Source organism: Onychostruthus taczanowskii, unplaced genomic scaffold (assembly GCF_017590055.1).
Source record: "Onychostruthus taczanowskii isolate IOZ18803 unplaced genomic scaffold, ASM1759005v1 scaffold29, whole genome shotgun sequence".
NCBI classification, from domain to species: domain Eukaryota; kingdom Metazoa; phylum Chordata; class Aves; order Passeriformes; family Passeridae; genus Onychostruthus; species Onychostruthus taczanowskii.
In genome coordinates this window covers 3,008,975-3,023,987 of record NW_024500239.1, presented here as the reverse complement: position 1 = coordinate 3,023,987, position 15,013 = coordinate 3,008,975, and the positions used below count along the sequence as shown (strand labels likewise).

Genomic DNA, 15,013 nt, shown 5'->3' with positions numbered 1-15,013 from the left:
TGGCTCATGCCTGTTTGGTTTACTGACCTGTCTACTTCAGTGTTTGTACATCCACGACAGTCTGCAGCAGCTGAGAGTTCTTCTCTTGGTTTTGTTAGTGATGTTGAAATGGTTGTGCTGTTTATGTTGAGTTAGGCACAGACATGCAGAACACCTCTGAAATCACCTCATGTTCAAACTTCTCCTGTGTTTGAACAAATTACTTGATAGCCATTTGCAACTCAAGTAAATGGAATGAGGTTTGGAAGTTGAAGGAGCAGTCTTTCCATCTCTGTTAACTTCACAGTCTTTGTGGTTTTGTATCTTATATGAGGCTGGTGTACCTGCTTATAATGTAAACTTTGACAGGAGTCAAGTGTTTACAGCTGCAGTGGTGCATGTAGGGAAAACTCCAGCAAAACTCAAAATAAATTCAATATTTGTCCTTTACAGGAAACAGGTGAATGTCCAATAGCAGTGTTTGGGTACTGTTGATCATACAGTTATGTAATTTTAAAAGCGCAGCTAGCTTCATGGTTATTGAGAAGTGTTTGCTGAAATTATAAACTTTAAAATAAAGACCAACAACTTTACCCGGTTGTTAGTTTCTGTTTCAAAGACCAGTGTGAAATTTCTGGGTCATAATTCCCATCTTCACTACCCATATGTAATTATATGTATACAACTAAGCTTCTTGCAGCTTTTTTTCTAATACAGAAGCTTTACACAGGATTGTGAGCATTTTGCTCGCTTAGTGCATAAATTATCTCACTGTGTGGCACTACTGAGAGAGTTTTGTCTGGTACGGAGTAGGAGTGATGATCAGAGTGATCTGCTCTTGTTCCTCCCATCTGAGAAGTTAGTCACTTGGCAGAATGAAATGTTTTGAAGGTTTTATTGGTGAGACTGGCCATGATCTTGGGGATTACGTAATTTTTCAATGGACACTTAAAAACAGCTTTAAATACTGGAAGATATTTTAATGTAGGCTGTGCTGTTTCAAAAGCTGCCCTTTCTGTTGTGGGTCTCCAGCAGTTCTGGTTTAATTTTCCCCTTTCCAATATCAATTGTTCAGTGGTTCTCTGGTCATCTGCATTCATTTAGATTTTTTCTTTCAATGGAGTGTTAATGGCTCATGTCCCATTAGAAGGAAAAAAAAAATTCAAAGCATCCAACAGCAGAAAATAAAAACACTCTTCGTGTGTATATTAGGCAGTTGTACATGATTTCAAAATTGCAGGGGGACAGTAAATACCTGATGTCCTTAAAATTTGGATTCTTAATTTTTAAGTTATAAAACAATATTCCTTTAGCATGTGCTTTTTTTTTGTTATCTGGAAAGAGCTGAGCAATACAGGAGGTAAGTGAGGTTGATGCAAAAAAGTGCTAATACTTCTAAATTATTTAAAAATTCTGAGTCCTACTTAGGAAATGAAGGTAAAACTCTGCTTGGGTTCCATGTCATAAAAAATTAGCAGAGTCAGTGTTGTATTAATTTCTAGACGTGTGACATATACTTAAGCATTTAAAAGTTTAATTTTTAATATTTTCTGTAGTCTTAATACAATTTTATGAGTAACAACAAACTGTATACAATTTTCACGATAGTGCTGTAAGAGATTGTATAAAATGTTAAATATTTTTGGTATAATTCAGTTCTCTGTATGCAGTTTCTACCCGTGTATATTCCTTCAGAAGAAGAAAGAAAAAATCCAGTGTTATATGCCAATAACGTCAGGCGTGTAATGGCAGAGTAAGTATGTCGTAATTCCGTATAAAAATAGATGTGTGATTTTAAATTTAGACTGAATCAAGTTGGTGTGGTTGTCTGCCTGCAAAGAACCTTGTAGTCTGCAGGAGTGTCTGCAAGACCTTTTACATAGCAGTTACTTTCCCCTCTGAGGAGGCCAGGGAGCCACAAATACAGCAAGAACTGTTGGAGTTGATGGGTTTGGAATTTTTTTTTTCGGTTTATTCTTTTGGGGATTTTTAACATGTCTTCATTTAACAAGGCAGTTCTGCTTACTCCAGTGGGTATTTAGTCTTTTGGGGGAAGGATATGGTGGAATTTTAGGAAAGTTATGTAATTTTGTGCTATTGGGGTTGCATTTTAAGCTATGACTGTTTTAATGAGGTTAAGAATAGTTTCATGTATTCATTATTAGCCTGTAGTATTTCAGACAGTAAAGTGCAGTGAAGTGGCTTTACTTCCATTGGAAACAGAGGACTGATACAATGCAAATTAATTGAAGTTAATGTTAATGTGAAGACAGTTAAAACACTTGTCTATAGGGTGTAATAAAGGCAACATTTAATACTTTCACTCTTTTGCTGCATTTTTATTAATGTCTTTTTCATTTATTTTTTGTTCTTTCAGTAAATCTTCCATTAGTCAGTAGATAACTTTCCATATTTACAGTAAACTCTCAGGCCTGTGATCACTAATAACTCTTGAGAGGTTTATGTATCTTCCTAATCCTGATTTTGAAAGAACTTGTGAAATCATAATTTCCTTTGTCTAACTTCTCTTCCATTTCCAATTTAAGCCAAAGGCCAGTTTGCAGGTAGTAACTGAGAAGTCTTGTCTGCTTGAACCCACGTCTGTGAGTTTCCTTACGGATGTTGAGACAATAATATGACAATAGATGTATTGTACAAAAGGGCATTGCTCACAAGAGAAAAGAACAAAAGGACCTGTTTGAATCATCCTGTCTTGGAGACAAAAATCTTTGAGGCACTGGCCTCAAAGACTTTTGTTGTTAATTAAAGACTATCACTTGGCAAGTGTTGTCCTCAGACTTTGTGTAGAAGGCCAGTTATTGAATCTTCATTCTGAACTCTGCTCCAATCACATAACAGGGATTGTGTGCTGTAAGGAAAAACTTTGAAAGCCTACAAAATTTTACAACAACTGGCATGTCGCAAGCCTTCCCCTCTGAGTTCACTTAGGAGGAAAAACATGATTATGTTTCTCCCTCCCAGCCCTGAGGAATTAAGCATTTTTGGTCACAGAAGAAGAGTGCAGATCTAACAGGAAGACTGTCAAAAGGGAGATGTCAAAAACGGCTTTGGGATGAAGCAGGGGCTGTAGGTGCTGTGTTAATAGGAATGAGAAAACAAACACGTGTGGATATTGAAGTTTTGAAGTCAAAATGCAGGTGGGAATAAAATAGAATGTAGATGCCTGGATACCATGGATAACTGTAGACCAATTAACATAAACATAGTTTAAAATTATTTACTTCTGACCACTTCCAGATGCCTCCTTGTGTCAGTTCTCTAGACTTATTCATGCAGCTTTTGGTACAGGAGATTCCAACTCAAATGCTGTCAAGACTGTTCTGGAGCTTGCAACTCAAGTACCTCAGGTGCTGTTTGGTGCTAGCATTGCACTCTGCATTGCTGAATAAAGGACAGTATTACTGCTTCATCTAGATTTTCTCGAGGATTGAGTTAGTGGCAGTGTAGCATCTTATTGTCAAGAGGTCCTTTTGGGGATCTCTTTAGGTTTCTTACCCCTCTTCCTCATCATATTTCTCTGGCAGAAGAGTCTAATTCTACTGGAAATTTTACAGCATCAAAGGTGGCGCTCTCAGGTAGTAATGATTTGTGAGTCTAGAACCAGTGTTGTGGAAACCTTGTGTCTTGCTCTTGATTTCAGATGGAGTTGATAGAAGTTGCTGAGTGCAGCAATAGATACAGTTTCTGCTCTTGAAATCATTTGCCTTCACAATAATCTTAATTTGTGAACAGCTTCTATTTAGCATTGAACAAAGCATTTGACAAGACATCTGTATCTTATGCGGCTTCTGCTTGTTGACTTTCTGAAGAATTTTTGGTTTACCCATATTTGACTAGCTTTCCTGTGGGTGGCCACAGATGTGAGTGATTGCAGTCTCTAGATACTCAATTTATATATGTATGTGAGTGAACACTTAACTATTTTGGTAAGGAGGTGCTGTCATTCACTGAGGTTTGTTTCTTTAGGACATCAGTTTCTTGCACATTGGGTGAATTTACTTGCCCAAAAAGTGAAATCCAGAGTGTGCCTGTGTTATCAGAACTGGAATGACTCATACAGGATAGCCACTGCTGCTGAACATGCTTGACATCTTTTGGGTCATTTTCTTAATTTGCACAAAAATTAATATGCTGTTTAAAATATGGCCCCTACTTATACCTTAACGATATGCTTCATATTTAATTTTCTCATACAACCTGTTTTTGAGTGAGTCTGTCTTGTTTGGTCTTTCTGGCCTTGTTCTGACTCCTACTCAGTTTAGTCAGTTCCGGTCACCCACCAAGTGCTATCAGGAGCTGTGTTTAGAGTCACTTTCAAATCACTGAAAATGTTGAGTGCTTTTAAATATGGCAACAGTCCTGGCTGGATCTCTTTAAAATCGATAAATAAAGTGTGGTGCTGTTCTGAGCTATAATTCACTTCATGTGTTCTTTATTGCTCTAACAAAATTCTGAAACCACCCTACTAGTAAGTCATGCCGTATAGATAAATATGATATTGCCTTACTTTTGTATTACTTAAGCAAAATCATCATTTTGGTCTTCATGTGCATAGCCTATTATCATCTTATGTTGATGGTAGTCAACATGGGTTGTTTTGGTCTGTTAATTTCTTGAGTTCCGCAGTTTCTTCTATATATTTTCTACTTGAAACATTCTGATCCGTGTTGTTTTTTGGGTTTTTTTTTTAAATCTTCTAATTAATAAGTGGTAGTTTACTGGAACTATGTTAGTGTTGTAAAATTGCCAGTCACTTGAGACTTTAATCCACCTTTTCCAGAATTATTAGGAACAAATCACTTGACCATGCAATCACAAGTATTTATTTCTAGAAATTTCTCAGTGGTAGAGGAAATATCTCTATCACTCTTAGAGCATTGGGAAAGACTTCCTTTAATTCATAAGGTATGTTGTCTTAATTGCTTCCCAATGTAAAGTGTTGCACATGACAGAAGGGTTTTTTTTTCTGATGATAATTTTCCTATCCTTAGCTAATAGTTACATTATTTTTTGTATTTTCTCTTATGCCTTAAAAAGTCTTATGCTTCTTAGCTGCATCAATTTCAATTTTCTATGCATTTTTACTTTCCTATGTTGTTTTGCTGCATCACAGTTCCTAATTTACTGATAGCTGTTTAAAGAATAGCTTTAAGAGTGTTTTGTGGTTTGTTTGGAGTATTTTCCCCTAAAGTAATATATTAGTTGCCTGTTTTCATTGTGGAGTTGTAGCCGTTTGCAACTGTTCTTAAATGCCTAATTTTCATGAGCAGCTGTATTCTGAAAGACATCTCTTAGTTGTACTCAAAGTACTATTTAGGGTATAGAAATTCTGTTTGAAGGAAAAAGTAGATAACATTTACTCCCACTTTGGAGGGGAAAACAAGTTTGTTACCCTGCTGTTCTTTAGGACTTAGATATGTTTGAAAGAAGTATGCCAGTAGCTTAGCCTTTAGTTGCAAAAATTCATTTTGTACTTAGATAAGCCAGTGGTAATGCAGGCAGCTGATTGTGAAAATCTGCACTGCAGGCTCTTTGTGCAAGTGTGAAGTAACCTCAGCTGTAATTACAGGTATAAGCTGACTGATGATACACAGACCCACAGGTCACATATTAACATGCAAACACAAATTGTTTTCCTTTACTTTTAGTTTCTCTTAAAGACTGTCTTCAAAGTAGGGAAGAATGTGGTTAGGTAGTGCAATTTGGGAAAAAATGAAAGACAAAATATCACAAATCTGTTAATTTTCTTTTTTGCATGTGGCAGATGTTGAGACTGAAACTTGTTGGAAACCAGATGCCTTTGCCCCTTTGATTTTCAAAACTGTAAGCACCTCAGAATTGAAGTTCTTTCAGTACTCCTGATTTGAGCATTTTATTTTCCTAGATCTTTTGAGTGTTAAACTCAGCACTGTAATAACATGTGTGACACTGTCCCGGAGTTCTGAAGTTTCATTTTTGGTGAGCCCAGAAAGGCAGCCTTCCTGTAGAAATAGCAAAATATATAGTTGAGTTTGCATTTTTCCAGTAATTTTGTTTTTCTTTCTCACAGAAACATTTAAAGACACGTTTTTATATTTGCAGTAGATGCTGAAATTGATTAAAGTGCAGCCTGTTAAACATGGAACTTGAAACATCTGCCTTCCTGATGTTTTCTATCAAGTGCTTGTCAGGATCACTTTCCCCATGCTGGAGCATGTCATACAGTTAAAACACTGACTTACCAGCTTGACATATGAGCGTTACATTTTGCTTTTGAAAAATGAGTATTTTTATCCAGCATGCTGGTGAAAGCAAAAAACGTTACAGGTAGTCTTCTGTGTCCATCTTCCCTTTTGTCATCTTCTGCACAGTCAAAATCAGAGTTTGTTTTTTTTCTTGCAGGCTCTGACAGCATCAGAACCTAATCTTTGCCAATATATGTGATAGAGTAATGCTCATTGCTGAAGAGTGGCCTTGAGCATGTGAGTTTACAGTAGCTTACTGGTCTGACTCATGGCAATTTGTTGTATTCAGTGGCCCATTGAATCTAACTTCAGAAAAACTGCTGTTTTCTGTGCCTGTGCTGTCTGAAATTCCTTGTGTGATTCTGCACAGGTACTGTTTGGATGCTCAGCATTAAACGTTGAAATCCAAACTGGTTTTTCGGCATTTTTATACCATCAAAGGCATAAGCATCAGTATAAGTGGAATTACTGTAGTGTTGGAGTTAATGAGCATCCATTTGAAGCATCGATGGTGAAGGATCTAGAGAGTAAATCATGTGAGAATTGGCTGAGGGAGCTGGGGCTGTGTAGCCTGGCGAGAAGAAGGCTCAGGGGGATCTTACTGCTCTCTGTAACTGCCTGAAAGGAGATTGTTCCAAGCTGTGGGTTGGCCTCTTGTCCAACAAGGTGATAGGATGAGAGGAAATGGCCTCAAGCTGCTCCAGTGGAGGTTCAGGATGAACATCAGGAAGAATTTCTTCATGGGAAGTGTTAAATATCAGAATGGACTGCCCACAGAGATGTTCAGGAAACAACTGGACGTGACACCATGGTTTAGTTGAAAAGACAGTCATCAGTCAAAGGCTGGACTTTAGGTCTTTTCCCTCCTAAAAGATTCTGTGCATTGTTTGGGTTTCACACCATAAACAAAAGTGGAGATGAGAAATACATTGTGCACTCTGTTCATTTCTGTGAATACTGTGAGTGTGGCAGGTGGAGAACATAGTCATAGAGCAGGGTTAACTGTGCAACTTCTTGCTACATTTATTTTCTCAAGGAAGAAATAAATTTTTAAATGTTAAGTAATACTTTGTAACACTCTGGTTTTAACTGGTTTTTGAATGCTGACAACACAAGGAGAACCTCCTCTGTTTTTTACTTCTTGAAGATTTGTGATGTGCAAGTCCACAAGATCAACAATTACAGGACCCAATTTCAAACAACACCAGGCAGAAATACAGTTGTTGGCAGCTTCTTTTTCTGTCTAAAAATTAAACCATTATGAGATAATAGATTCCTTATGTGAACTTCAGACTCATGACTGGACCTTCTTTTGCTTGGAGAATGTCACAAAGTAGTAGTCTGAGGAGAGAAAAGGGACTATCTACTCTGGCCTTCCAAAACTATTAAGTTGGCAGCACTTCAGCTTGGGAAAGGATGGGGAAAAAGAGTGGAGGATTGTTTTGAAGGTCAGGAAAATCACCAGTGTTCTGAAAAACAATACTGAAGGAAGTCTTACTTTTCATGGCAGGAGAGTTTTAAAGCACTCAACAGTAGATCAGCTAAAGGTAAATGAAGTCTTTAAAATGTCCAAAATTGTGGCATTCTTTACCAGATAGATAAAATTACTTCATCAGAGCTGAGATACACTGTAAAAAACGTGTGGTTAATGAGCGATTCTAAAACACGATGGTACAAAAGGTCTCTGGTTCAGGAAGTTTGTGTACTAGTGATGACTAGATTAGATGACTACTAATAATTGGAGTTATTTGTCCATTGTGTTTTGTATGTCTTTTTGCTGAACATCTGCTAATGAAGAAAAATACCAAATTGGATAGAATCCTAATGTTTTCAGCACCCAATAAGGGTTATAATTGATTTAAAGGAGTTTTTCTGTGAGCAACCTATGGAATGTTCTCTTGATTAGTTCACAGTTCTGCTTGTGAACAATGTAAAACATTTTGAGAATATTTTTCTTGAAATGTAGATTCCAAATGTCACAATATTGCCTGTACCATTTTCTCTCACTTTATATAATATTCCAGTAGTCACATTCTGTTTTATGTTTGGCATTTTGCATGCATAGTGGATTGTTATGCAGAAAATGAGGAAGTTAATAATTCATCTCATATTATGATGGCACAAATGTTAGACATAGGGAGCTGTTTGGTATAAGACATCAGGATATAACAAGGATAACTGTTGTGTTTATCAGATTGGGTTTGCAGGAAAGCTTTTGGGGTTTTGTTTCATTTATTATTTTCAAGTGACTTGGTGACTTTGAAACTTCATGTAGTGTGATGTCATGATGGGTAAACAGCCAGCATCTTGGGGAGGGCAGGGAAGGAAAACGTCTCAAGGTATGTCAAGTGAGATATTCATGTCAGGCCATATAAATCTGCTGGACTTTTTTAAAGGCTAGACTCACATTAGTTGAGTGTGAAAACAGAGGTAGTTTGAAAAAAAGAGGGGGGGAAATGCTTTCCAATGAAGATACGGGAAAAGTTGTTTTATTTTTAGTTTATTAAAAATATAGGATTGTACTTGTGATTTGCATCTCAAATTGAAATTATATTTTTTTTCCCTAATTGCAGTAGAAGAAGATTGCCCTGGAGGATAAGTTAGAATGGTTTGATAACTGGTTCTGTAGAAAATCCTGTGAGTTGCACTTGTACTGAGGCCTTACAGTGAACTCTAACAAGCCAGGCTTTATTCTAAGAAACTAAAAATTTCACAAGTCTTAGCACAAATAATGAACTTTATATGCTGCCCAGCTTCAGTTTCTTCAACATTCTGAGTTGAAATCAAGGTCCTTTAAAGCTGCTAGCTCTATACAGCTTGTGATTTGTCTTCTGAACTCAAGAGCCCCTTGAACTCTATCTGGCCTTGGCTGTTTCTGATTGAACTTCGCTTTGAGCAGAAGTATTTCTTTCCTTCCTCAGTTCTGGTCGTTGTCATTGTGAAAGTCTGGATGTATGTGTACCCTGTTTAAGTTCATTTGTTTGGGATTTTTTAAGTCCAGCAGCTTGAAAATTACAACAAGTGAACAAGAGAAGATGCTTTTGTCTTTCTGAATCCCATTTTGTGTATATGTTGACATTGAACATATATGTAGGTATTAATTGTAATGGGGATTTTCCTTCACTGACAGCAGCAATATAATTCTGGCCCAACTACCACCTCTTTTATAAGGGGTGCACAAAGCTATAAAAATATGCAGGTTGTGTTTCCCCTTGTGGTTTGGCTGCGTCTGAAATGACCCTGCCTTTTGGTTGGAATTTATTTTCTGTCTTAAGTTTGGTTTTGATTTTCTTGTTGTTTGTTTTGGGCTTTTTGAAAATTTCTCTTTAGCTAGGCACCTTCAACATATTTGGGGACGATTATTTAGCAGTTATTTAAATCTGGTTTAAATCTGGCATTGGTGCTCGGTTGGCAGCCATTCAGGCTTCAACCCTCCCCCCAGGCTGAGTGGCCTGATCTTTCTTAGTCATCTTTCTTTTGATGTGTTGGAAAAGCATCTTGCTTTTGGTTTTAACAAGCTATTGTTTCTTGCTTTGGCTTGCCACCTTAGAGTTATGTTTTAGCTTGTCCATCTTCTCTGTTTCCCTTGAGAGAATGCTTGAGTTTCTTCTGTTTCTTTAAAGTCTCTTTAATTGCCACCTTTAATAATTTTCAATGACACTAAATTTTTTTTGTCCTTTCAGAATTTAAGTGTCTTACCACTTCTCCTGATTTCATAATATGTCAACAGAGGAGCACTTTACTCTTTCAGTTTCCTAACTTATTTTTAACATGCTTCCCCTTTTGCCTGTAGTTCCCCTGTGCTTTAGCTGATCGCCTGTAAGTTCCTGTATTTCTGTTAAATGCTATATTTAGCATGGCCTGGAGGACTTACGCATTTTGGTGTAAAGTGCTTGGCTGGGCTAGATCTTTGTTTCCTTCTTTCATGGAACTGCTCTGGGTCGTACTGTCTGTAGCATGTCCTTGGTGGAGACAGTTGACATGGATTTCTATAGGGATGGTCAAGTGCACTGGCAATACAAAAGATGGAAATAGGAAGTAATCTCAACTGGCTGAATAGACTCTGCTTCTTTCATCCACTCCTTTCTCTTCTTTTGAGGAAAATTAATTTTGTCTTGTAAAATACCAGTGATTTCATCTTGTATAATACAGCATTATATGGAATACTATAAAACAGAAATATTGACATGCTCCCAATACCTGATCTCTAAGTCAGGTTGAACTTGGAAATGGATTTCAATCCCCACGGCATGGGGGAGTTCGTCATCTGTATTTTACCATAAGTCTGTGGGGTGCGGTAAGGTATCACAAGAATCTTGTCCATTGCATTAAGGTGTTTTACTGATTTACAAATACTGCTGGGACACTTCATAGGAGGGGTTAATTGATGAAACAAGAGCAGATCAAGCAGAGAAAATTTTAGAGGAACTGGATTTAATTGCTTAGATCACCAGTATGAGGCAATCTAATCTTCACCACTGTGCTTGTAAGATGACTTTTCTATGTACCTAAATCATTTGGTTTAGTTGGCTTTGTCCTTTTGTTCCTTTCTCTTTGTTGCTTCTTCTTAGGAAGGGGGAAGCTATTCAGCCAAAATAACTACCTTCTATTTCCTTGTTTTGTGCATAAATACTGTCTTTTTTTTTTTTCTTTTTTTCTTTTTTTTTACCATATTTGGTACTTTTGGAGCTTGAATATTTATTAGTGAGGTGTTCTTCCTAAATGCTGGACTTTCTCAGCCTTCATGAGAAGAGAGAAGCGCTGATCAGTACCTTTCAGGTTTAGTGCATGTCCTATATATCAGAATTCCTGAAGTTTGATAATGAATTGGTGGACAGAAGAGAACTGGTTTATGATATTTACCTTGCTATTCAAAGGCCTTGGAGTGAGATTCTGAGGACGAGACTGGCAGAAATTGTTTGCATAAGAGGTGACTGTCATTACAGATCAAACTACTTACAGTAAAGCATAGAATTGAATGCAGAGTTTTCATCAAAGCCAAAATTAGTGTGGCAGGCCTCAGGGTTTTGCATCAATCTTGCCATTAGTATATATTAACCTCACTTATTAAAAAGGTGGTTAGCAGTAAGGTAGACAAACTGTGGATGAAAAGAATGAAGGTAACTAAACAAAAAAATTCTGTGAAGATTTCATCAAACTAGAAAATGCTGCATAAAGGAGATAATGCTCCTTAAGTAAAATGAGGTATAATAAAAAATGTGGCAGATGAGTAGCTTATATGGAGCTATGTTGGCTTTCTAAATTGCATCTTATGTTTGTACACTGAATTCTTAAAGGCCTCTTTCACACCACACTGTCTTTCTCTCAACTTTGCCACAGCAAATGCAGGGCAGCTACAATATCTGGATTTCCATCAACTATCATTTGGTGCTAGAATTACTACAGAGCATTAAGTTAGAAATTAAGCCAAAACCAATACTGAATTGTTTGGTGTATAAAGTCTTGGGAGTAGTTTTTTTTTCTACCTTTATGTCATACATTTAAAAATAACTTGTTTGCTTAGAGCTTGTTTTTGTGTGTTGTGTTCTAGCTGTTCTTTATAGAGAAATGTTGCCTTTTGTATAATATTAATCATAGCTGAAGTGTGCTAGCACATTAACAAATCAATAATTAAAATATTGGTCACAGTTGTTAATAAATATATATTTATGTTCCAGATGAAAAATTTTGAAACCCTAGTTATTCATTTATATGAAATTTGTGTATGAATGTCTATGCACTGCCTAATTTTTGCCTTGTGTTCTTGCGTATTTTCATGGACTCAGTCAGAGCAGATGCTCTGCAACTGATCTAGTACCATATTTCATTCTCTCTATGTAAACTTACTTTTACTGGCTTTTCCTTATAGTTTTTCAGAAAAGAGAGCATAATTATTACAGGATTTCTTGCTGTGAAATAAGTGATTATTCTGCTCAGTTTTCTTAGTGCCTTGTTTACAGTGTTTCTTTGGTTTATTCAAGGGCGTTGGGAGTTCCAGTGACAGACTACACATTTGAAGACTGTCAGCTGGCTTTGGCTGAGGGACAGCTGCGTCTACCTTCAGATACGTGTCTTTTAGAATTTGCAAAGCTTGTGAGAAGCCTTGGGTGAGCATATACAATATTTATATGTAAAGTGCATCTTTATTTTATATCTATAGTTTTCCCATCCTGTAACAATACTGCGTTTATGAGTATAAATGGAATGTTGCCATTATACAATCAGGGAAACACAAGTGTAAAATTAAAACACTTCACTTGCAAGCAGCACTCCTGAATCCTAATGAGTAGAGTAGGTTATAAAATTCTTTATTTTCCATCTGACAAGTGAGCAGAGTGGATCTGAAGCATTCATTCCTGAGCTAGAAGACAGTTTCTGAAGAGGATCAAGAATACCGTGGGATTTCTAATATTTGATACAGTTGAGAGTCAGTTGCCTTTTCCTGTGACATCTGTGGAGGGAAAACAAATGCTGTCAACAGCAATCTTGTGACTGGATTAACCTTGTAATAGTGAGGACAGAGGGGTCACCCTTTGCTGAGAAAGACAAGGTGGTGGTTGATCTTTTGAGCAGGCCACTGCCAGATGGACTTTCTAATGCAGCTGTAGCTCAGTGAATGCAGCGTGGGTCCTCTCTTCTTTCTTCCCATAGTGCCATTTCCTGCTAGCTCTACCTTTCAAAAAAGCCTCAGCAAACTTGAATTTACATAAACCAAATAGTAGAACTTGCTGCTGTTTTCCAATTTTTCTCCTGCTTCTTCAGTGGTCTTATTGAGCAACCATGAACTAAATGTACAGCCTCATTCTGTTAACTATCAATATTCTAACACCTTTTTCATTTTCTTGTCTCATCACCTGAAAGTACAGAGCGTAGTTTCATGTTTCCATTGTGTATTTTATTTCCTTTCACTAATTTTTCCTTCGTCTTCAGCTTGTGTACATAAATGAAAATAAAGAAGAAAAAGCTCTGGTGGAGAATAAGGAATGTAGGACAGCACATATCATGAATTCAGATGACAAGGATATACTAATCTATTGTCAGGGCTTCCATCTGAAAAACGTCCATTAGCATAGGAGAGATTTATAAGGGAAAATAAAGATTCTCACTTTGTTTAAAATGCTCTGAATTTACAGTACTAAGGAAGAAAAACAAGTGAAACAAAACAAACCAACCACCCACGTCTCTTATTATGCAGTTGATAATCCTGGGATTCAGTTTAATCCTCTTGTTAAGTTGTCTGGCTTCTGTCTGCTCAATATAAAGCTGTTCTTTCAAATTACGCTTTTCTAGGGTTTTGTTTTGGCCTCTGAAACAGTTACGTGCATTTGTGAGTGAGGTTTACTGCAGCCCAGAAGTTCTCTCTCTGGTATGAGCAATTAATCCTTGGTGAAATATAATCCTCTCTGAATTTGGGCATGTGCCAATAAGAAGGATATTATGCTGGTATTTTTCTGGCACAATTGGATGAAGATTGTAATATGACTTTATCTCTAATGCACGTTTGATAATAATGTAGTCATTTTGTTCTTATTCAAAGGTTTTGAGGCCAGGGAGGCATTAAGATCATCCACTAGCATCCCCAAATAACTGGAAGAGTAAATTTTATCCAATGGATTTTTCATCCAGTCTTAATATTTATTTTTTGAGCAATGACGTACTTTCAAGATAATGTCCAGTCTTAAGATTCCTATAGTAAGGCAAATTCAGATATCTTTTTGGTTTAGATTTTTTGAAAACAACTTACACCTCCGTTTGCTGTACTGAAGAGTTACTTCTGTGCACATTATGTGTCTACAGGATTCATTATTGTTACCTGTAAAATTTGCTTAGCCTGTGCTCCGCTGGATGGGATCCAGTCCAGAATCCATGCAGGTACAGCAGTGAGTTCTCAAGCTTCATCTAAGGAAGAGCTCGGGCTCTGTTAACAGAGCTGTACAGCTGGCTTGTATCAAACTCTGTGGTAAAATGACTGCTTTATCAATGAGATCAATTGATCATGACTTATCTTCTCAAATAGTGCATTCATTCCTCCTCAAGGAGTCATGTTTCTCCTCTGTGGTAAAATGACTGCTTTATCAATGAGATCAATTGATCATAGACTTATCTTCTCAAATTGTGCATTCATTACTCCTCAAGGAGTCATGTTTCTCCCCAGTCTGATAATTTGTCTGACCAACAAGCTAATTCCTAAACTATGTGCAGTCTATGTTATAGCTTTCTTTTTTATTTCATACATTGTAAATCCTCTGCGTCATTTGATGATTTATTCTGTTATTAATGTTTAAAGTGAATCTCTGTTTTTACTTGAACTGGATTTATTGCCATGTTATGGACATTGAATCTGGTTTGGATTTTGTCCCTTACTAAAGACCTCTTTTGAATATCTTCTCCTTCAGGAAGTGTTAATACAATTAATTAAGTCTAGTCTGTCTTTTTATGAGATGCTTCTTATGAGCTGCTTTAGGGTAGTTGCCTGCTAAGAGATCCTTGAGTTCTGGTTTGAATTGATTTGCTCCTATTGTTTCAAGCTTCTGTTTGTTCTAATTCCCAATATTACCTCATCAAGTTGACCATGAGGATCCTTTTAGTCAATGCAGCTGTGAGCTACCAAGATTTGCAAGGACCTCAGGCCTGGTGCCTGTCTATTCTTGCTCAACAGCTTCTACCAGAGTCTCTGTCTAGACTACAATGCAGACTTCTGCTCTCCACGTGTGTCTGAAATGGTCCAGACTGTAGGCAGGACTTTGTGTCCCCAGAGTAACAGCCCTCACAGCTAATTACCTGCGCTG

At 37.1% G+C, this 15,013-nt stretch overlaps 1 protein-coding gene across 2 annotated transcripts in view; it reads left to right on the top strand.

Annotated features, from left to right (window-relative positions):
* LPCAT1 (lysophosphatidylcholine acyltransferase 1) overlaps nucleotides 1-15,013 on the top strand; it is a 65,859-nt gene that overhangs the window by 31,032 nt on the left and 19,814 nt on the right. The window contains exons 9-10 of one of the 2 annotated variants that reach the window (XM_041408043.1): nucleotides 1,650-1,732; nucleotides 12,206-12,331. In XM_041408043.1, coding sequence (XP_041263977.1) covers nucleotides 1,650-1,732; nucleotides 12,206-12,331 — 209 coding nt within the window. The remainder of the gene's footprint in view (nucleotides 1-1,649; nucleotides 1,733-12,205; nucleotides 12,332-15,013) is intronic. The other variant, XM_041408042.1, reaches the window with a different exon arrangement.